General features: G+C 44.3%; 1 protein-coding gene across 7 annotated transcripts in view; it reads left to right on the forward strand.

The window, feature by feature from the left end:
• HEG1 (heart development protein with EGF like domains 1) overlaps positions 1-21,620 on the forward strand; it is a 63,247-nt gene extending 41,627 nt beyond the window's left edge. For 6 of the 7 annotated variants that reach the window (XM_074828696.1, XM_074828693.1, XM_074828694.1 and 3 more), the window contains 9 exons: positions 1,485-1,579; positions 2,864-2,922; positions 3,408-3,568; positions 5,325-5,459; positions 10,936-10,978; positions 11,090-11,127; positions 11,662-11,749; positions 13,256-13,430; positions 15,032-21,620. In XM_074828696.1, coding sequence (XP_074684797.1) covers positions 1,485-1,579; positions 2,864-2,922; positions 3,408-3,568; positions 5,325-5,459; positions 10,936-10,978; positions 11,090-11,127; positions 11,662-11,749; positions 13,256-13,430; positions 15,032-15,181 — 944 coding nt within the window. In that variant the 3' untranslated portion in view covers positions 15,182-21,620. Of the gene's footprint in view, positions 1-1,484; positions 1,580-2,863; positions 2,923-3,407; positions 3,569-5,324; positions 5,460-10,935; positions 10,979-11,089; positions 11,128-11,661; positions 11,750-13,255; positions 13,431-15,031 lie in introns of those variants that run through there. The other variant, XR_012623756.1, reaches the window with a different exon arrangement.
• The last annotated feature ends 2,087 nt before the right edge of the window (positions 21,621-23,707 follow it).

Below are 23,707 nucleotides of genomic sequence, written 5' to 3' on the forward strand. Positions count from 1 at the left end.
CAACCACCACTTTTAACAAGGGCCTTTTACTGTTTATACAAGTGCAGTGTCTAATGCCTGTCGTGTTGGGCTGCCTGGGGGAGCAGGCACAGTGATAGCTGAGGGTTTCTTAAAAACACAGCAACAGAGTGGTGGGCTCAGGTTTGTTAGCAAGGACAGATGTGCCCCTTCTGTTCCTAATGTGTTTTACAACCCCCAAAAAGCATTCAGCTTACTGTAGCTCCCAGCTCCGCAAACCTGTTCAATGACACTTGGCTTGGAAGAAGTGAGTGGGGCTATTGTGTAATCTGGCTTCAGTGGGACCAGCCATGTGAGGAAAATTAAGCAGCCATGAAAGTCTTTGTAAGATCAAGGTCTTGTTTCGTACCTTTAGCATTTTTCATGCAGCACAGTTATTAGTTGGAACTCAGGTTCTGGCCCCCTCCTTTCTATTAGGGGACTCTCGATCCCAAGGACTTACAATATCCCATTGTAAAGGGGAGTTTGTTTTGTTAAGTTTCTTCTGACCCTTAATCAGCAAGGATTAGAGGCATGAAAATTTTGCTAAGGAAACATGGGTGAGGTGTCCCTGAGGGGTGTTTTTGAAACATTTCTTCAAGTTGGAATGTGTCAGCTTCTAATCTGGAGAGTTGTTTTGATTATGCCTTGAACTGGGATATGGGCAGATTATATAAATACTGTGAAGGTGATTCTCATTTTTACTCGGAGTCGTTACATTAGAGCTGTTTGATAGAAAATTCATGGTGAAGATAGGCTCTGTGGATGGGAAAAAATGGGAAAAAATTGTAGGCTTTATAATGATATCTGCAACCGTATTTGTTTTTCTGGTGGAGCATAAAGCTGGAGCTCTGAGTTCTCATTTCCACTGAGTATCTCATAACACTTAATGCAAGATTTAGGGGTATTATCTCTCTGAGTCTGGACAACTTGGATTATTGCATTCTGCTGCCATGAATCAAATATGAATCTAAGCACAGAAAAATGCATTTTTTAGACCTCTTTTCAAATGTCATTGCTCATTCTGTCCAACAATTTGAAAAATGAAAATGTCCTTTCTACAGCGCTTTATTTTGTCTTGTTGATTTGCTTTCCTTCCATTGCAGGGAGGGGTAAAAGATTTGACACATTTACTCCAAATTATTATAAATAGCTCTGGTACCTGAAACTGTCTTGTTACTAAATTTATCCAGATCCCTGTGTTCAGGGGTACTTTTAAATTAGTTTGTGTTTCTATATGAAATGTATGAACACTGCGGTGAGATGCTGACTGTTCAGCAGCATTGAGCTCTGGAATTTGACTGAGGCTGTGGGAACATCACAGCAACCCTTGGGAAAAATCCCAAAGCTGGGACTTTGCTTTATTGGGGCAGTGACTCTCCGATGCGAGTTTCAAAGACAGTCTCTCATGTAAGGCGGATGAAATCACATCTACACGTGGCACGGAGATATGTGTTCCAACTAACTTGTCTTATTCTCCTTTTTAGTAAGAATATTTATTGGCCAGGTCCCCTTGAAATTTAATATTACCCATGGGAAGTACGCAGAGCTTCTCCACATCGAGGGTGAAATCCTGGCTATGGTGAGTGTCATTGGCGGGACATTGGCAATGTTGATGGGACAGGTCCTGTTCGCTTCTCTTATGGTTGTCATGGGAAGCCACAAGACAACGTAGCATGGATTTAGCCTTTCTGGTCTGGTGTAAGATGTACACTTGATGAGATGTATGCTTTTAAATCCCAGCATGCTTCTCTCCCCTGCCCTACCCAGGCTGTCAAGACAGCAGTGGAGAGATCTGGCTTCTATGGGGCTTAAGACAGCATATCTGCCCAGAAAATCCTGAGGCCCTTTTCGTGAAATGATGTGTCTAGGTTCAAGCTTCTGTAGCCTTCATCCTTTCCTAGTGTCTTCTGGCTGCATTGCCTTTTCCAGACCTTGAAAGGGCATTAGCGCTCCTCCAAGGTCAAACATTAAAACAGTAACTCTGGATTTCATCGTTCAGCAGTAAATCTCGCAGGTGCTGGGGAGGGTTGGACTGCAGCTGGTGCCACCTTGCTCTTAGCCAGACCCCGTGGGATGAAGCACAGCAACAACACCCACCCAAACATGCCTTCCTCTTCATGGAGTGTCCCAGCCATGCTGTCACAACCATGTGACCCTCGGTCAGCTGAGAGCAAGCACTGGGTGAGCTGGTGGCTTCCCCATATGCTGTGCCATCAGTTGCTCCAAAAAGACCCCTGGGTTGGGGATAGGTACATCTCTGTGCATTTTTTAGCCAGATCATTGCATACACGAGTTCATCCTGTTAGCAGTTCCTGGGCTGACTGCAGTTTCATTCCATCTCTTTTTGGAGTAGGTGATTTGGAGATGCCACCAAAGGAGGGGAGGGCCGGGGTGACTTGCCTTGATGATGCCTGCATGTCTTGTGCTGGGGAGTGAACACAAAGAACCTCGTGGATCCAGGGAGAGGGGGCCTCCTTGCAAGATGTGCAGTCTCTGAGGGTGCCACTTTGTGCTCGGCCTTGCGCAGGGCTCTCTCCCCACTGGCTTCTGGCTTGTCCTTGGCCTTTGCGGTCATTGCACAGTGGGGCCCCAGGCAGATGCTCATGTCGAAATCCCCAGGTCTTCATTCTTGTCCAAGGCTGTGCAATGGTGACTTTGACCATCCTTTGCAGATGACAGGACAGCGCATCTTTCTTATCGAGCAGATGAACTGCTGGGATGCTTAGAGCCCCCTGGGCCTCAGCAGGCAGCTCTGGCAAATGCAGGGGTTGGTGACTCAGGAGGGCTGTCCAGTGCTGCATCCTGCTGGCCTGCCTCCCTCTATCATCCCTCAGGGCACTAACAGCTGCTCTCTCCTTTGCAGCTCAATGCATCGCTGTGGGGCTTGCCCGGGTACCACCACTCCACAGTCAAGGCGACCAGGTAAGGCTACGGCTACCAGGGGAAGAATGAGAAACTCAAGCGTTCGTGATGTTCAGCTTGAGATCCACGTTCTCCATTTTGAGTTGGTGCTAGGCTTGATGCAATCTGGCCCGGTAGTAGTGCAGGGCATGGGGAATGCCTGACCAGCTTGCCCAGTGCTCCCAGTACCCTCCTCCTAGCCTGAGCAGCCTGGGGACAGGTTTGTGAGCTGCCCAGGAGGAATTTATGGCTGGTTTCAAAGTGAGCTACCAGCACCCCTTCCAGCCCTATGTTTACCTCTCTGTGTATAGGTTTGTCCTGTTTTTAAGGTTTGTTGCAATGCATGACTGTTTCAGTACGTATGCAATACTGTGTCTGTGATAAGCATTGCTTGCATTAATGAGTCCTGTGTATGTGTGTTAGTAAGAGTCCCGTGTATAAGGTACTAATGATCACATCAGACTGACCAGTGGTACTCAGGGCTGTTTTGTTTTGTTTTCTGTTAGGGAGGCAAATTTTGTGCATGTTTCAGTGCAATCCACGTTCTCTTTAGCATCCAACGTGACTTTCTATGACGTTGTCAGCAGCGTGAAAAGCTACATTCGAGCTTGCAAATCCCCCACCGAAGCCTGCCAGTTCATCTCCAGCCTGAAACCGCTCCACAGAGGTAAACAGAATCTGGAGGGACTGTGATGGGAGGGGAAAGGGATGTTTTATTTGGCTTCTTTTATAATAGGGGGAGAAAGATTTTAGCATTTGGAAAAACCCCTCTGAATCTTTATCTTATTTAAATCGGAGTCCTCTTAAGAGCCTCACAGTACAAAAGGGATGCAGATACCGAGCCTTATCTTTGCCACATGTGTGAGAAATCTGCCTCTCTGTGAAAACATCATGCAGCACAGGATTAGAGGCATTGTAGGGCAGCCTTTCATCTCTGGGATGTGACAGCAGGCCCCAGCCAGATCAAAACCCCGTAAGTCTTAATGCCCCTCACACAGCCAGGAGCCAGGGAAATGACCTAAAAGCCAAGAGACAACCCCCACCCCGGTTGATTAGAGCTGCTGGAGCTTTGCTCTCCTGCCTGCCCAATTTCAGTGTTGCAGGGTGTAAAAATGGTTCACAATCAAAAGCTTTTGCTTTCTGTACCAAATCTTCTGCCTGCCTAAGGGGAATGTGGGTGTGGCACAGACAGACCTGGAGAAGCACTTCAGTGTTGTGCAGGACCTTCTCCAGGTGGACCCCATTGGTGGCAGTGACCCTGTGCCCTGCACCAGAAGTGGTCCTCACTTTCCAAGGGAGTGATAGAGGAGATTTCGCCGTGAGAGGTACTGGCAAGATGCAGGGAGTGAGCACCTATGAATGAAAGATGGGCTCCTGCACGAAAACTTCTGCACACAGAGCTCTGTGACTTCAGGGTTGGAGACTTCAAGGTTTGGCTTTGAGGATGAAGGGCAGCAAGCACTTAGCCTGGGTGTAGTGGGAAACCCCTCATAGCATTTCGGCAAAGTAAGCACAAAGCTGAGGAATTTAGCATGTGCTTTTATTTTAATATGCCGTATTTTAAAGCCACATTTCACCATGGATTGAATTAAATTATTTTGGTAGACCCATTCAGATTATATCTAGCTGTTACCTCTGATACAATGCTTCTGGTAAAGACTGCTTCTAACTTGAAATAAGCAGAATAAGAAACAAATCATGTTCTCATGTAAGTACTTAAAAGAAAAGATGTCAAATAAAAAAAGAAAAGAAGATGGATCTATCAGGGAGAGGCTTATAAAAGGTGAGTGCCAAATGAGTGACATGTTTTCCATAAAATCCTATTCCTCATGAATATTTTTTTGCTTGTTCATTTCATTTAGTCTGACCTCCCAGTAAAAAATACAGATTTGGTGACACAATTTCCATCATTTACCCACAGTTTTGCTGAATGCTCATTGTAACAAATCTGACTTTATAAAGTAAACCACTGCTTCAAAGTAATGTAAATGAAAGGCTAAATTCTTTGTTTGAAAAATGAAAAAATCCAGTGCTTAATATTGAAATGGAAAAAAATTGGTTTGGGCTTAGCAAAATGTTTTGCTTGATATAAACTTAAAAATTGATTTGTTGAACTGTCTCAGGGGGTGAATGTGTTTCAGCTTGAGCCAAACCAAATTTTTCTTTTTCCTTTCCTCTTCTGCCTCTGAGCTGAAGCATTTATTGTTCACCCCCTCTATTTGCCTGTACAAACGATGGTAGATATGCAAGAAATGGTGACATAGTGTAATGTTGACTGTCTCCTAATGGAACAAATATTATTTAAATAAAAAGAAAAGAGATTAAAGCTGCACATGAGCTGAATGTGATGCCTGGGGAAAGCAAACGTGCATAACATGGGTTCAGAGCGAACTGTGCTGATGTTGGCTGCTTCTTCCTGACAGTTGGCAGCTTGTGCAAGCAGAAAGACCCTGAATGTGACAAGGAAACTTCTGAATGCACAGACTTCGATGGAGTGGCCCTCTGCCAGTGCAAAAGTGGGTACTTCAAATACAACAAGATGGACCACTCCTGCCGAGGTATTGCTCTTTATAAGGTGTATTTTGCCTGAATTTTGCTTAAACTTTTTGTTCCAGTGGAAATGAGTGTGTGTGTATTGCTGTGCATGCAAGAAGCTCAGTATTATGAATAAATATTAGTAACTCAAGTTTCTTTTATGTAGTTAGGGGACTTTTCAGCAGACGCTGAAGATACAGTCTCTAGGAATAATATTATCTCTTTCTGGAGCACGCTGTGAGTCACAGTGATTGAGAACAGGGAGAAAGGGGCCCGACTGCTTTGGGCTCCAGTTCAGTGGCACAGAGCAGAGATGACGTGTGTCTCTGCCTGTTTTGATTTTGTCTGAACTCTCAGCGAACTTAGGAGAAGTGCTTTAAACTCACAAGCTTTTATTAATACATCATCAATATTTTAAAAATAAGTATCTGAAAATGATTATGAATTTATTTTTCAGCTGGGTTCCTAGTAGAAGTTTTAAGCTTAAGTATTCTATTATTTTTTAGCTACTCCTCAGATCATGAAATTTGGTTTTGCTACATTTTAAACAAGGTCTTTGTCCACGTGCCAGTAGTCAAAATGACTTCTGTAGGATCAGGGTGTCTATTCCCTAGTTCCAGTGGTTCTTGTAGGGCTTCTTAAGAAACACAGTTTTCTGATGACGTATCAATAAGAATTGCAGTAGTGGTTATATATTGCTTCTGGCAGTATCTGCTGGGTTGCTGTTGAAATAGGATGAGATGCTTTGTTGATTCCAAATCTGAGCATAGAGTGAGAAAAATGTGCCTGAAAATAACTCATGTGCTGCAGGCTCTGGGATGGACATCTCAAAGATGGGCATCTTAGGGTCCCAGGTCATGGTCCTGCCTTTCCTCCTCTCTGTGGCTCCAGGCAAAACCTTTCTCCTTTGTGTTTTCCTTCCCTCCCTTCATCTTGTATGTTGGTGGAAGGATTTCTATTAGGAAATACTGACCATATCCACCAACCCTTGAGGGGCAGAGAAGGGCTTATGTAGTTAGTGGGGAGCTGAGCTGAAACTTGTGAGGCTTTTGCCCAATTCTTGCTCCATCATCGATGGTGGGAACCCAGGGTGAGTTACTCCTTTTTTCTTGTCCATGTCTCTTGCCAATCAGTGTTGTGAAGATAAATACCTGAAAGGCTGTGAGACACTTGGATGTGATGATTGCAGAAGGCTAAGAGATCTAACATCTTGTACATGTGGTTACTCCCTACTTACGGGTCTTGTTTGCTGTGCAAAATAAAAAAAACCCTACCTGCACACAGGCAGGCCTCAATTCCACTTTCAGCTCATTGCTGTTAGCAGGAAACATCTTAGTGATCACCTTGAGAGTGTCTGAGGGACAGGACTGATGCAGAATTTAGGCTACAGTGCAGTGGCATGAGGGTAGCACCGACAGCATGGTGCCACACTCCAGCAAGATATCAGATCACTTTGTTCCCATCTACATAAGCCAGGTGGTTGGGATTTTTAAAGGTTTTTTCAAAAGCCAAGCTATGGCCCTCATTTGATATTTAGGGCTATTTTCTGATAAATGTAGAGTACAATATGCCAGCCTCTTTGAAAATCTCTGCCCTCTTAGTGACTAAACAGGAACCAAGGTCTCCTGAGCATCCGACCCTCATTGTGGGTTGTGAAAATGTGGCATGGTAAGTCCAATTATAGTATTTGCAAAGAGGGAAATGGCTATTGTGCTGCCCTGTCCGGTCTGCCCCGTGGGAAGGTGGGTGCGGCTGGGAGAGCTGCTGGGGCATGGGGGATCGGCTGCCCCGACCCCCAGGGATTGTTCTGTCCTGCCTTGCAGTGTCTGTCCCCTGGAGCGTGCTCAGAAAAGCATCCCCTGGACCAAGGAAGGGTTGAGTCTCTGAACCACAGTTTCGACGTGTTGGCCATGTACCTCTCAGTGTGCAGTTCAGTCATCTCTGGGTCGTTGCTGGTTTTCAACCATCCTGGTATTTTCAGGGCTGTTTTAGAAACAGGGCGACAAACCCAATGTGTCAGCTTTTCAAGGGCATGCTATTTTTAATAGTACAGAGTGTTTCTGGAGTGAAGCAAGGAACAGCAAAGCAGGTTTCCAAAGAGACCCCTGAGTCTCTTTTGGGAAGGCAAAGGCAAAGGGATCTCAAGTAGAAAAGCACAACTCGATACCTTTGCTTGGCCCCTGACACTTAAGCCTTTCTTCTGTTCCCTGCTCATATTTGAAAGCTTGCCGAGTGAGTGTGACAACACGAGCTCTCCTGGGAGTGTGTTCAAAGGAGCAGGAAAGATGCCAGAGGAGAAAGCAAAGTGGCAGGAAAAGGCAGGGTGAGGAGAGGAAAAGACATAAGGACTGACTGTTTAGGTGAGGCAGAAATGCATGTTCAGGATCTTGCTTTTCCTCTTTACTGCCCCTATAGCCTCCTGGCCTGAGAGCTGTGTGCCAGTGGGATCCCAGGGCTGCTCCTGCCCAAGGCATGGCTCCAGCTTTGAGACCACTCAAGGTGTATGTGCCCTACACACGTTACTGGGCTAGGGCTGAGGGGTTGAGATTAGGCTGGGCTCCAGCATCTGCCTGCAGGCTCCTCCAGGCCTTCCCAACATGCAAGTGGCAGGTGGGAACTGGGGCTGGGGTACACAGGGCTGCTGCATTCATTAGAGAAGGCAACTCTAGTGAGCTGTCGACGTGATGCCTCCCTCCCCTTCACTGCAGATATCATTATTGCCTGGTCTTGTGGCTCATTTTGGTAGAACATTTGCTCCGTAATGTTTTTGGCCTTCTTCTGTTAGTGAGTGAAAGGAGCAACCCATCCAGTCTCATTTTGCTAGTGCTTTGGTGTTTTGAATGAGCCAGGCAAGTATCCTTTGGGATTTACTACCCCTGCCCTGGCTGTTTGTTGACTGAGGCTCTTAACTCTTGTCCAGTCAACCTCCGATCTCTTCCTTGACTTCAAAGAAACCATCTCGGAGAGAGAAAAATAAATCCAGTGCAAAAATCATTACGATGAGATGCAGCAGGGGGGCTACATAAAGCGCCTCACCCTCCCCATCACCAGCTCTTGGGGAATAAATGGAGTGAAAGAGGTAGTGGAGGAGTAGTGGGGCTATATGGAGTAGAGAAAGGGGTTCAAGACCAGCTATCATGGACATCAGTCCCCCCATTATCGTTGGTGCCAGTTGCTACAAGTCTCTGCCTAGAGCTGCAATATTCATGATGTGAGTGCATCACTCATCTGTGTCCACACACCCCACAGGGAAAATGGCATGCTGAGTAACGGGAGATGCTTAGTAAATGGTATATAGGCTGCAAACATTATGTCAATCTGACCAGAAGCAAGACAGGTCATCCAAGAGCGGAGTGCCAGGCACACTGTGGGTTGTGTATCCTGGAAAGCAAAGACTTGGGCAGAGCTGCAAAGGGGGTCTGGTGGGTAAAGAAGAGGTGCCCAGCTCTGGCTTGTAAGGCTAATATGGTCCCTGGGTGCATTTAGGAGGCACAGGCAGGCAGAAGAGGGGAAGTTTTGTTATCCCTGGGCTTTCAACATCCATTTCTGGGAGCGAGAAATCAAAAGGGTCAAATAGAACCTGTGAGTGTTCAGAGAAAAGCTGCAATAACCAGGGAGACTCAAAGATCTCAGTGCACTTGGCTTTATTAAAGGCAAAGGAGCGATGTGATGGTGAGGAGGAAAAATGTGATCATATAACCTTTTCCAATCTAGCAAGTAAACATCCAAAGGCTGGAATTTGACACTAGGATAATTCAGACCAGAAAGAAGGTGAATGTTTTTAATGGCTGGGGAAATTAACTTTATGAGCATCTGACCCAGGGTTGTGGTTGATTGTCTGTCACTGAAAATATTAAAATCAGTCTTGGATGGTTCTCTAAAATGTAGCTCCAGTTCAATTATTTGATTTGACACTGGAATTAAATTTAGAGAAGTTCTGTGACCTGTATTATGAGGGGGAGGCCACAGTCACATTGCTCCCTGCTGGCATCAATATGACTTGCTATTGGTGCTGGAAGAGCCATAAACTTCTGAATCCAGCCAGAATACTACTGCTCTCTCTTGGTTTACTATGATATTGTCAGCCCTTCCTAATGGACAACGTTACACATTTGTCCTTCTTTTCTTCCTTCCTCCCCTCCTGTGCGAAGTGTTTCTGAAAATAGTTGCTGGCTGTGCCAGAAGGGAAAAGGCATCTGGTGTGCTGGGAGCAGCAGAGGAGGAGAGGGCTTTGCTGCGGCTTTGCTGGGATCGCTGCTGGGCAGCCCCTCCTCTCCCCGCAGATATCCTCATGCTTTCTGGGGTTAGAGAGTGCCTGAGCTTTCGGCTGCAGGTTTTCCCTATGGTTAGAGAGCAAGGCAGAGGGAAGAGCGCTTGAGAGCTGCTGCCTCACCATTTTTAAGCATATGGTGTTTGAGGGCAAAAAAAATCCATAAGCATTTTTGTTTTCACTTAACAATCTAGTTTTATTCCCTGTGGATTGTGCTGCAGGGATTTTCCAGACCCCTGGTGATGTTTCACAGACCCCCAAGGGCTGCTGCATGTGCTGGCCCTGGATTGTCCCTCTGTCCAAAGTGACTCCGTCCATGTCACTCCTACTCAGGTCTTTGAGTGATCACCTTCGCTGCCTCTGCGGAAGGCAGCAGATCTGCAGGAGCTCTGGTGGGACTATTGCTGAATAAAGCAGGGATCTTATAACTGTATTTCTAATGTATCATCACCTTTGCTGCTCATCAGAAGGGTGGTATAATTTTTTCAGATAGCTCATGTGATAAGGTAGCTGTCCATAAGCAAAGAAATTACTTTATTTAGAAGCAATGGTTTCAGTTTTTTGCCAACATTTTTTACACAGCAGTGTTCTGGGTTATTTAGACCTAGTAAATTTAATTTCTATTCTATAGTAAAATATGGTATTTCAAAATTTGATTTAGCTCCAGGTTTGAAAGACAAGAAAAAAAGATGACATGAGGCAAAACATAACATACCACTTTGGGTTACCCTGACTGTGTTTCCATAACATTTTGTTGCAATACTAACATTTAGAAGTAATAGCGTGCATCAATGCTAAAGTAGCACTGTTCAAATGAGGTTTCAAAGCAAAGACTGGAGGCACTTGCAGATGTTTTACACTGCTATTTTGTGGGAAGCAGTACAAGCGTGCAGTGAGTTTCCATTTGGGCAAGAAGAGGTTCTGCTAGGAATTACGTTACCAGCTGCCCACCCTGTGCCAGGCTCCGGGCTAGCTCTGCCGAGAAGCCCTGAAATGGTCCTGTCAAAGCCAGCGGGAGCTGAATTTAAATGCACGGTGTTTTGCCTAAACCGGAGGAGATACTGCATCACATCAGAGGGCATCGCGTTGCTGCTGTGCCAGCAGCACAGACCGGATTGTTGGTTCCCAAGGTTGTTTGGGGTGAAGCTGCCGTGAGAACCGGTGATAGAAAATGCCTCCCTTGCACCACTATGTGGTGCTCATGGCCCTTCTCTCTTCTGTATTTTCAGCCTGTGAAGATGGATATAAGCTGGAAAATGAGACCTGTGTGAGGTATGGTGACTGTTCTGCCCTTCTCCTACCCCACCATCCTTCCTAATACTGCTGTGGTGACCTGTTGGCACAACTAAGCCACTGAAACTCCCGTTTGTTTTCTGTTACCAGCTGCCCGTTTGGCTTAGGTGGATTCAACTGTGGAAACCGTAAGTACTGACCTTTGTTTCTTTTAATTTCCACACCATCAGAAATGGGAAATTTGAAGCAAGTAGTTGCAAATGACTATGTCTAAAATGCAGTAGGTACATGCTACTCTTGTCAATGATATTTGTTTCTTCATTTCTGTTGAAAATTATTTTGTTGACCTTTGACAAAGTTGATTTAATATTATCTACTAAGGATAGGTGATCTTTCTCTGGATACTCTATCATGACAGCACATATAGTGGGCTCTCTTGAAGCAAGATGTTTGGAGTTGAATCCATGAAATACTGTTTGAATTGTTCTGATCTATCAGTGAAGGGAATCCATCCCCTAGGGAAAGAAGAGTTTGTTCTTCCTTCAGCAGATCACCAACTCCATTCATTTCACTTGAAAATTTAAGACAGTATTGCTTGCAGAGGGAGGGACGATGGGAAATAAATGGTTAATCCCTTTGCATGAGGACTGTGGATATGTTTACATTAGTATTTACAACCATATCACTGTTTCTAAGTGAGTCTCTGTCTTTCCCGTCTGTAGCATATCAGCTCATCACCGTGGTGATCGCGGCTGCAGGAGGGGGACTTTTGCTTATCATGGGCATAGCACTGATTGTCACCTGCTGCCGGTAGGTACTGCCACCAGCCCCGGCTCACATGGCATCCTCTCAGTGGGTTACACCACACTTAGTGCTCCACATGTGAACCCTGAAGGACCAAAACATAGGTGAAAACATAGAATAGCTAAGCAAGTAAGTTAATCAGAGATGCTGAAGTATTACACTGTGCTTTCATTTGGGGCTTATCTTCTTCTTTCCCATCAACCAGGCTAAAAAATTGAACTGGGTGTCTCTTAAGGATGTGCCTGGCAATCATGTCTGCTAAGGTTGAGAAGCAAAGGAGTCCTTCCCATGCAGAGCTGTAAGGCAGCCAAGGAGCAGTCTCCAAAAATGCAAACTAAGTAGAAAGGAGAAGTTTAGGCAACAGGAGGGGTTACTGGCAATTGCTCAAGTGGTGTTTGAGTGTATTTAAGGCTATTTTAATTTTCCTTTATGGACAAGTCCTGCATGTGCTCTCACTTTGTGTGTCTCTCCCTCTCAGACGTACACACACATATGCACATGTAGCTCCTGTACCAGCAGGTAGCTTCGGACTAGAGGCAAGATGTGCTTGCTGAGGAAGTCCTGCTTCATAATTTATGTATCACAAAAAGGTCTGCCTTGCAGTAACACTCTCTCCCCACCATTCCAGCTCCCAAATCTAGGATTTCAGAGCTCTCTGATTAAAGGCAGTAGCTGGATTTATCAGGAACATAGAAATAGCAGTGGTTTGGTTGGCACAGTGGTGTGTGCTTGTTCCCATGTTTTGAGCCCAAGGGACGCCAGCAAGCCCCAGCCAGGAGGTGTGATGGCCAGTACACCTGTGGGCTCCAGAGTGCAGATCTCTGCAGGGATGGACTAGTCTCATGATCCTGGCCTTTGGCAGGTTATGTGACTTCCTGGAGGGTATTCTGCTTTGAACTGGAAGCATCACCAAAGTCCACTCAAACAACACGGTAGTCACGTAGGGGCATTTGGTGTCATTCAGACTGGCCCCTTGCAGCTCTTCCTTCTTAGGAATAATATAGTGCCTAGAAGTGTTATAGTTAAGCACTTAGAGACTTGAATAGCACAGGGATTCCTGGGAACAGGCTGTGTGGTGTTTAGCTGCCTGCCAGGTTAAACCACAACAGTCCCCATTTTTCTTTCTTCCTAGATTTCCATGACTTTTTCATTGACTCAGGTGAACACACACATTTTCAAGAGACAGCAGGCATAAATTGGAACAGGAGAGGTTCAAACTGAATGTAGGGAAGAGGACAGTAAGTCATTGGAACAGTTTGCTCAGAGAGGTTATGCCATCTCCATCCTTGGAGATTTCAAATTCCACCAGATAATGCCCTGAGTGGCATGATCTGACCTCATATCCGGTTTTGCCTTGGAGCAGAAGATTGGACTATAGCCCTTCTGAGGTGATCTTTGTTCCCAGTCAAGGTTCATAGCATGAAGTAAATCTCCTGAAGTCATGTCAGAAGTGCATACAAGATAGCAGGATAAGTTTTATGTTTTCATTTTCCTTCATTCTTTTATGAACAGGAAGAATAAAAATGACATAAGTAAACTCATTTTCAAGAGTGGGGATTTCCAGATGTCACCGTATGCTGAATATCCAAAGAACCCCCGGGCACAGGAGTGGGGCAGAGAGACCATCGAGATGCAGGAGAACGGAAGCACCAAGAACCTGTTGCAGATGACAGATGTGTATTATTCGGTATCTATCCATATCTTAACCATTAATCCTTTGTGCCTGATACAGGAAAGGCATATTCCTTTATTTTTGGAAGTACAGATCGCTTTCCTGAAAAATAAAAGACAGCAAGGCATTGAGAGTCCTATGGACTCTAGCTATTACATGTGGTGAATATCACAAAGAGATGTCATTAGGAATAATGCTAGGGAAGTGTTCAGGAACATTTTGGTAGATGCCCCAAAAGTCCAATCCTAGAGTAGAGAAGGACAGTTAAAGGTTTTGGACAGACTGCTAGGGATCCCTGTGGGTAGTTTTCTCCCACCCTCACTGATGATGCTGGAAGGTTGAGACCTCTGCCTGGGGGATTTCACCCCAAGATGGGAAGATGCTGGTCACTGAGGACCCCTCGTTTCCTCCACTCCTCCCCTCTTCAGAGTACAGGCCCCTTCCTGCACCAGGAAGGGTGCATAAGGAGCATCCATTCAGCTCTGAGGGAACAAATGACAGGGAAGAAGTGGTGGAGGAGTAAGAGACTCTGTAGGGCACAGAAAGACACAAACACAAGACCTGCTGTCATGGTTGGTACCATCTGCTAATGTCTGTATCCAGAGCTGCTGTGATGCTGGTGTCTCATCTGTCACTAATCTACAGCAATGTGCTGGATGTGCTTAAGGTGTGTGTGGGTTACTCACGTGAGTGAAGGTTGCAGGATTTCACGCAAATCACACATTCTGGACTCCTGCTTTCCAGAGCAGAGAGCAGCAGCAATACCTTTTTTCTGGCTTGTATTTTAAGTTTTTCAGTAAGCAAGTTTACTGGGTTGCACAGCATGAAAGGAAATAATCCTTCCTACTTCCAGTAAGAATGAGAGATTTAGAAATGAAAATGTATTTCCTAAACATTTTTTAAGGCTTTTATTATGCTGGCAACTAGAAAGGGGAGCTTTTTAGCAAGCAGTTGGTGATGAGGGCTTTGCATGGATCAGCTCTGTAACAGATCAAACAAGGTGGCTTGATGTTATTTACTGGGTGAAAGGATTGTACAGTTTTGGTCTTAGACATCAAAGTTCCTCAACCAAGTGTCTCCAGAAGATTTACTTAAGAAAGAGAACGGAAGAGAAAGGAAGGTCATATTACTTTGTGTTTGTCATATAATACAAGTGCCTGCATTGGGAGAGTAGGTACCTATGGTAGTGGGGAGAAAAGTGCTCTCAGGTAATAATCGAAGTAGGAGACTACTTTTGATTTTCTATAAGTATTTCCTTTAAGGATGGCTCTGGGACAATATCCTTTTCGTGAGAGTTGTTTCAATACCTGAGCTCATCAGCACAATTCTCTTGGATTAAAAATTAACTGTGCACTTAGACTGCACTTGGTGGAGCCAGGTGAACTTCAAATATGCTAATTAGCAAGATGTCGAAACTAGATTGCATCAGAATAGTTCCTTCAGGTAATGCATAACTCCCACAGTAAAAATCATTCTGCGTTATAGAGATCATTAGCAATCATGTTGTTCCTTCTAGCTACTGAAATAACTGCTGGGAAAGGCGGTAAGGCTGTGCCTGAAGGAGGATTTGAGTGTGAGAATAAGACCCTTTTTATTTAACCTTTTTGTTAATACAGCCAACTGGACTGAGAAATCCTGAACTGGAAAGAAATGGACTTTATCCTCCCTACACTGGTTTGCCTGGATCTCGACATTCATGCATCTACCCTGGACAATACAATCCATCCTTCATTAGTGATGAAACCAGAAGAAGAGACTATTTTTAGCAGGGAGTGGAGAGGGAGTGGAAGATTGACACAGTTTTGTGGCCCTTGATCCCCAGGTACAATCTGTCTCCTGGGCAGTTCAGCCCACATCACTCTTACTCTTCCCATTTAACAGGAAGGACTTTGAACTTCATGCCAAGCGTTGCTGCCCCGAGGATCAGTTACACTTACTGAACAGCAGAGAGAAGGAGGAGGAGGGAGTGGCTCAAGGTGCACATCACTAAAAGACCCAGATGGAAGTTAACATATATACTCTGGATTTGTTCTGTGCTGCTGCTTCACTCTTTACGCTACATGGCAAGCATGGATCAGTACAGGCAGATGAACTGTGCCCAGCACTCTGCATTGAATACCACTAGGGAGTGTTTTGTTTACAGATCTTGTTCACTGTTGACTGTGCTTGTCTTCTTAGCCATCCTTCATGCAAAGATTCACTGTGCAACTGCTATTGGTAGGGCATGTTTGTCCACCCCCTTTTTCATTGCAGCATTGCTTTCTGCTTCATACACAACAGGGAAGCTGGCTTGTCCTCTGGCCTTCACCTTCTTACTGGTAGAAGTTCTCCAAATGGCTGGATCCTTGCTGGTACCTGGTGATACTGGCTGAATTTATGGGTTAATAGTCTCCAAGGAGTATGAGAAAGTTAGTCATACCACTGCAATTTTAACTGAAAAAACACAGCTGATCCTATGTGCTGCTTTGAAAATTTCCTGTGTATAGGGAAGAGTCCGAGTATGTCGTTGTTTTGTCAACCAGTGTTGTTCAGAAGTGATGCCACTATACATCATCATAATGCTTCCATATAGGATCTTATGGGAACCACAGGGATTTAAATGCCTGTAGAAACAGCAATATAATGTTAAATAATTGCTCACAGGGAAGAAGAAGATGAGCTGGGAATTCAGCATGTTCCTTATGAGGAATTTGGGAAGGAGCAATAATGCTATAGCCCTGGATGGGCAAGTGGAAGCTGAATTCTGGGCACTGCAGGTGGAACATAGTTTTGAAGCCTCCACAGCCCACCTCGACTTCTGTAGGAGCTGTGGAGGCTTTCAGTACATTGGAAAATAAGGCTTAGTGCAGTCAGGTGCATTTAAGGGAGAGAAAAACATGATGCTTTCAATACTTGTGGAGCAAAGATCACTTATGTTGAAGTGTTTTGCTTTCTTCCATCCTAGTTTTGAGTGATTCAGACCAGGCAGGTTTCCTCACCTAGGTGTGTTAATTCATACTCCACCTCGGCAAAAGCTGAAGAATGTTAAGTTATTACGTTTCTCATCAAAGAGCAGATTGAAAGGTTAACCTGAGTCATCTAAATCCTGTCTAGATACAAGATTCAGATACAGGTCCTTCCCCTGAATGTGACTGCACTTTTAATTCAAGGTGGCTGCTTGTATGAGGATAACAAATAGCACAATTCCTTAGCCATTAACCCACCATCTCTGTAGTGCATACATAAGCTAGTTTCACTGAAGGGCACATACCCTCTGATATTCCCTTCTCCCCCACCACGCTTGAAAAGACATGGTGCCTACAAGTAAGTTCATAAGGTAGCTCAGCTCACTGATGCACTAAGGACTGCGGGATGTGTCCCCCAAAGTGCCTAACCCCAAGTGAGAACAGCAGTTCAGAGGCTGACATGTTGTGTGGTTGGTCTCTGGAGGCAAACCTGGGGGGATGCAGAGCCCTCCATCAGGGAGCAGGTAGTAGTGCTTGCATCCTACAGATGCTGTGAGTCCCCAGATCCTTTCCCAGCACTTTGAAGGCTGTTGTGTTCCCTATCAGAAGTGAGCTACAGCTACCCAGAGGAAGGGGAGCTAGCACTAGGCAGTCATCAGCTGCGTGAGCTAAGAGGTTTCTGGTCCCTGCTCACATTTACTTCTATTTTCTCAAAACTGCAAGGCAGGAAAGGCACCACAAATGTGCTGGAGAAGACATAGTTTGGTGTACCAACCATAGCACACAAACGCAGTGTCTTTTTGTGCCTCACCTGTTATCTACTATGTAGATACAGCAGTGTGGGCTTGCAGAAAAACAGATCATTATGGATGTCTAGGGCAGTATCCTTTGCACTTACATGATCTTACGGTGACAATGCATGGAACTTCATGCCTGTCTGATCCATAATCAGCCTCACAGGTGGTAGTACACAGCCTATCTCAACTGTAGGAGGGAGATGAATGGATGATCATGGGAAGTACAGCTGCCTAAAGAGCTGTATTTAAGGAAAACTCTAGTTACAGTATCCAAAATAGTGTAACAGGTAAAGCACGAGAACTAGCTGTTCCTTGCCATGCAGATCAGTGTTCCAGTCCATGAATGATGTTCTCCCTTTCGTTAGCAGCCGATATCTTAATTACACAGGATCTGCTGGATGATGTGAACTAAGGGCTTGACCCTGCTGTGCTGTGGGGTCCTTCAAAGAGGACATTGGCAGGGTTGTTTCTGTGCGAGTGAGTTGCCTCTGGTTTTGAGAGTGCCTAGGACAGAAAGGACTGCTTTTCCCATGGTATGGAGGAGGGTTTTGTCTGTGTTACAAAAGGAAGGGGGAAGCTGGGATTCATGCTAAATCTAAATCCAAAGCGTATAGAAAAGCACTGGGCTCTGCCCCTATTTATTAAAGCAGCTTAGCAAAAATGAAGATTGTCCCAGCAATGATGGTAGGATTTAACCATGTGCCAGCATTTTGTCAGATAGGGAAGAGTTTAGACACATGCTTATAGGCAAATATGTTTAATTGCTTGGTTAGTCCAAAGACAGAAATGTTCCTGTGTGTGCCAAGTACAAAGTAGGAAATATCAACTCACAATTGCAGATTAATCTTTCTATATAAAGAGTAACATGGACTATGTGAACAAATTTCCTGGTCTGTATCTCACAGCAAATTTCGAGGAATTTGAGTGGAAATGAGATAGGACTGTTCCTAATTGAGATCACACAGAAGTTTGCTAGTAATTAATTTTCATTTCTTAATGATCTTCAAATTCTTAATGCTGTATATGGAGTGAAAGGATCTCAGTAAACCCAGTAGGATTTTCTGAGTGGGGGCTGAAAAACTTGGCCTTTTCCAAAAGAGACAACTTTATTGCACAGAAATTTTGTCGCTACCAGAACAGGTAAACTTTGGGAAATTTCTTAGGAGAATGTATCGTTTGCAGCCTGACCTTCCTTTTAGCTTTGGTAAGGAAAGAGTCACGGAGCCAGTGCATAGTCCACAGGAGGAGGAAAAGAGTCTCTCCTGACCTGTAGCACCTTCTCTGGGTGTCTTAGGAGGCCCCACTCAGCAGGCAGAAGAGGATATAAACAGGTGTCAGCACCAGGGTGGGTACAGGTGCTTTCCCACATGGTGATCCAGGAAGTCTTTGCTCAGTGGATGGAGCCTGGGGTGATTCAGCCCCCAGGTCTCCGCCAGCCCAGCCGCTCCTTGTGCTGCAATGTTTCCATCTTCACCCAGGCCCCAGCGGCTCCCAGCTCCACTAGGGCAGAAGGGGTGGGTGCAGTGCAGTGTGTTTTGCCACAGTTTATGACAGTTATTTTACTGCAATTAATTACTACCACATCCCAGCAGTAACAGGCTTGTCTGGCCACAGCAGGGATGGGACCTGTTTCTGTGCAGCTTGCCTCTGTTAAAGCTGCCATTGGGATCCTCTCTGTTTTCTTCCATCTCTGCCATAAACTAAGCACCCTCTGGCAGTGGAGTGGGGTTTGTCGCTCCTGTCGGATGTGCGAGGGGTCTTCACATGCCCTCAAGCCCACTTTCAAATGTGGATGCTTCTCTGGTCAGTACCTAACTCCCCATAAGATGTCTAAATCAGCTTATTTCTCAGACTATTTAGATTAATTTTAGCTACTCAAGTATACTGGATGTTTTTGCCAAGTGGAATTGATCTCTACTGTCCAAGAGGATAAGATAGAAGCAGCATGTTTCTTGTAAGGAGGATGCAAGTGGTTCAGGCAGATGTGGGGAAAGGAAGAAAAACTACACACACTGCACAGAAATCTGCTCTTGCTCCTGGCTGCTGTGGAAAGCTAGGGGAGCAGTCAGCAAGGGCCCACAGGCAGATGTGTGGGTGTATTTTTGATTAACTTTGGAAAAAATGCTAATTATGTTGCTTGACAGGAAAAGATGTGGGAGGCACACCTTTGCTGCCGTGGTGCTCTGCCAGTTGCCCTGACAAAAGCCTCTCACCAACAAAAATACCCCTGGCAGCCATCCTAGGAGAGGCAGCCCCAGTGAACAGAGCAGCAAAACACAGAGTTGAGGGATCATTCAAAAGGGAGGCTCATACGCACAGCCTTCATGCACCGCTGCTCGCCCTGGCCAGCCCTCCCAGCTGCACTGGAAAATTCGGGGGCCTTTTGCATACTGTTGAAAACCTCACAGCACTGAATTGGGCTATATGAGGAACAAACAGGACAGGGGCATTTTGATGCCCTTTGCCCTCCACATCTAAAGCATTAGGTAACAGCAGCAATGAATCTCATTGCTGTTGCGGCATTTCCCGCAAGACCTACTGTCACAGTCATCTACTGAGTCACCCCTTGTGACCCGCCTTCTGAAAGGTATTTGCCTCCACAATGACTGGTAGTAAAAAGCTTTAAAATATAGCAATAAATTGCAGTTAGAGAGAGGTGTTTCTCATTGTGAAATTGTTTGTGCCAATACTTGTAAAGATTTTTGCCAGTATCTGAGTGAGCAGCAGCACGGTTTGGACATTGCTGCAGACACACCAAGTGCTTCCCCAGAGCTTGTCTCTAACACTGGTCAATGGCCATATCCATTCCAAATCCAGCTGGACTTCTCATTCCCTCATAGTGATGTTTAATCTTTAGTTTTCTTTCTTAAATTAACAAGAATGGATGCATTTTACTTAAATGCTCTTCCTATGCTGACTAATGTTTTTTCCTCTTTACACACAAAGGACCTAATCCAGCATCCATTATAGTGACCAGGGTAATTCTCCCATGGACTGCAATGAAGTTTTTTTTTAGGCCTGAATTATTCCACCAAGCGGGGCCACCTGTGTGTAGTACATGCTTTCCCGTGGCTCTGTGTTCTGCCTATTCCTGTGATACTGTTGCTGCCTCTGCCTGTGGTATTTATTTTTTAAAAGTATACTTACTACTGTAAGCAGGACCTGTATTATGTGAGATTGAACAAAACCAGGTTCAAGATTTGAAACACCTTCCTGAGAAGAGAAAGAATGTGAATTTTGTGTAGCTGTTTTACCGATCAGCCAACCTGTTTCCTATCGTGTAAGATCTTCTAGGGATGTTGAGGTGCTTCCTGCAGTCACAGATAAGAACTGTTCCTCAGTTCACTCTTACTTGTCCCTTTAGAAATGAAGCAAGATCTCCCAGTTTCGAAAGGGGTATGTGCTGTGTGCTTGAAAGTTTTTGGGAGCTTTGCAATGTGTATTTAATTCTTCGTGCCATTGAACTGCTGAAATCAAAAAGCAGGACAGAAATCCAAGGGGTAAGAAATAGCAAAAAAAAAAGAAAGAAAGAAAGAAAAAGAATATGTTTACTTGTTTTGCAGAAGTAAACATCTAAAGTGAGTGTGGCTTCTGTACTGTAAGGTCATATGTGGGATGACACCTCTTCTGTGTCTAGTTTGTGTTGCATGTGCGTGATATCCTTGTTGAGGGAAAGCCTAGAGAGGGTGCCTGAGGTTCCTCAAAAGTAGTGTGTAAATGCGAAGTCCTTTGGTGTTTATTTTGGTAATATGCTAGAAGGGATGGGAGTCTTGCCTGGGTTAATGACTGCAGCAGGCAGCCCCCAGATCTGCAAAATCCTATATGGAAAAGTCCTGTGGAATACAGTAAAAACTGATCACTTCTCTCAAACAGTGCCATAGAATTCACCTGACATAAAAGGTCTCCAATAAAATCTGCTAGGATGAGTTTACTTTAAAGAAAAAAATACTCAACTGAATAAATACTTAATAGTTTCCTTTTTTAAAGGAAATACTGTTAAACTCAGTCATTTGTTTAAAGCCCTGTTAAATTCTACAGGACTTTCTCCTAACAGAAGGTCAGACTCGTGTGTAAAATCATAATGGTTTATTTGAGCAGCTTTCAGAATTGCAGTAGTAAAGCTCACCTTTTGTGAGCTCTATTTCAAAAGGTAAATTTTCAGCATTTGTTTGTGCTTCTTTTATCAAGCTGAATGTAAACCTGCTTTATGTTCTTGACATTCCCCTGTTTCCTTCCCTGTATCTCTGAATGTTTGCTTCCAAGTCGCTGAGGTTCTGAGGACATTTTCCAAACCAGTATTATTTAAAGTTGTATCATATTTTCAGCCTCCACTAATTATACAGTACTGTAGTAGCAAAATATAATTTTTGAGGATTGGATTATTTTTATACCTGCATCCAATATTATTAAATCTGGCGTTCTAGTCAGTATTATAAAAGGATACAATAAAACTATGAATATTACTATGTCTCAGCTTTTTTATTGTCTTTAGCTTTTCTTCTGAAGAGATACATATGCAACTTTTAGATGGTTTTAAGTATAATTAGAAATCTAATCTAGAATATAAGATATGTTACAGTTCTTTTGTTCTTCTGGTGGTGCTTGGTGATTAAATAAAATTAAAAGCAAAGAGGAGATGGGTATGTTCTGTTAGTTGTGCTGAATGAACTGCTCAGCTGAAATACAAGTTGTGTTCCGATATGTTTGTTTCAGTAGCATTAATCAATTCAGTTTCATTTTAATTTTTTCCTCAATATAATTTTTCATCCTGCTGGGATTGCAAGAGAATTGGTGAAGCTGTGTGTTTGCATGTGTGAGTGTGTGTTGGTGAGATGAAAACCTCAGGAGAGGTTGGTGCAGCAGGGCTGTTTGTAAGAGCAAGGGACTGGACCTGACCACAGTGAGATCTAGTACTACCTAGTAAGTGCCACAAGGGACTGTGAAGAATATACAGCTGAGTGTCTCTCAGAGGAAGACCTTGAGTCCAGATGAACACAGTGTCCAGCCCAGGCTGCCAGGAAGAGGCGTGATGTGGAAGAGCATCTGGAGTAATGGCAGGTATGTTCATCTGGGACAATCTTTTCCTATATTGCTCTAGAGGAGTGCAACACGCAACTGTGATAGCAATCGGATGGGACTAAGGTGGGATTAATCTGCTCTACCAAAAGTTAGGTGGCCAGTTTGAACCCACCATCTGGCTCCTCCAGCAGCCATGAATAGAGACAAATGTCCGCAGAGGGTAGCTCACCCCATGGTAAGATATCCCTTACCCTTGACAGTAGCGTCACCAGGCCCCCACTAGACAGCTGCCCTAGATGAAGTGAGTGCCGCTCGCAAAGAAATGGTGGGTCTAGAACATACTTCTTGCTACATCCTGAAACTTTAGTCCACTTTCTACTGCAATATAGTACAGAATTGTGTTACGTGCCTGCTCCATGTCTAGAAAGACTCTAGGAGAGAGTAACCAGATTAAATCCTGAGGTTCTGTTTATTTGCAAGTGAAGGACTAACAGATTTGTTACCAATACTACTGCAAGTTGTTCTATTTTCTGTGTGACGTGGGTATCTTTTAAAGAAATTGGCAGTGCAAAACGTCTGGTCACAACATTGCCATGAGACTAGGTAAAAGACACTTGCAGTTATGGCCATGATTTAACAGTCCTGCCCACTTCAGATTTGCGTATCAGTGCTTCTGAGACCATTGAATGCATCCATAGTTCTTTTAGCTAATTACAACGTATATTTCTACTTGTGTATGTAACACACAGTGGATGAATGAAATTTGCACGAGATAGCAAAATCTATAGGAATCTAGTAAGGAATAGGATTGAAAAAATACACAGGAAGAAAGTATCAAGCTGACGCAAGTGAAGGGCTATAAAAGACACTTGCTCACTTGCTCTTATTTAACGTATGTCTTCTGGCAGCATGATTGCCCCTTGATTACACACAACTTACAGTTAAATAATGAGGCTGCACGGGACTATGCACCTTGTAATAGATAAACAAGGTCTTTTACCTTTGATAATTCTTTTTCCTGCCATAAACAAAGATGAAGACAAGAGAACAACTACGGTGTTTGTTACTAAATATAGCACACTTTTTATTCCAGTACAGCTTCTGGAAAGTTACTCAGTTATTCCTGCAAATAAAGTTTTCTGTGTAATTCCTTACAGGACATCACAACTGCTGTGGCTGTGTGAGTCTGTCTGGACTAGCAGTCAACTAGCTATTGCCTAAACGTATACTTAATAACTTCATTAGTAATTGCATTAGAGCTGCTGATGTTTCACTGACATCAGTTCTTCTGTTTTGGTAATTCTCTGTGTCTGTTCTCCTAAACCATCAAATCTCTATTACTAATTCCCCCACAAATTGGCAAGCAATGGGGCACATATACAGCCTGTCATCCCCCTTCTCCCCAGGGAGAGCCTGTTGTGACCACCAGTGTGTCACAAAATGGACAGGGAAAGGCAAGCAGAGATGAAAAGATCTGGTACATGAAGGTGTATGTCTGTTCAGCATGTTCTTTCCTGGAGGAACTGGTGCC

The sequence above is a fragment of the Strix aluco genome, chromosome 6, assembly GCF_031877795.1.
Source record: "Strix aluco isolate bStrAlu1 chromosome 6, bStrAlu1.hap1, whole genome shotgun sequence".
In the NCBI taxonomy this organism is placed as follows: Eukaryota; Metazoa; Chordata; class Aves; order Strigiformes; family Strigidae; genus Strix; species Strix aluco.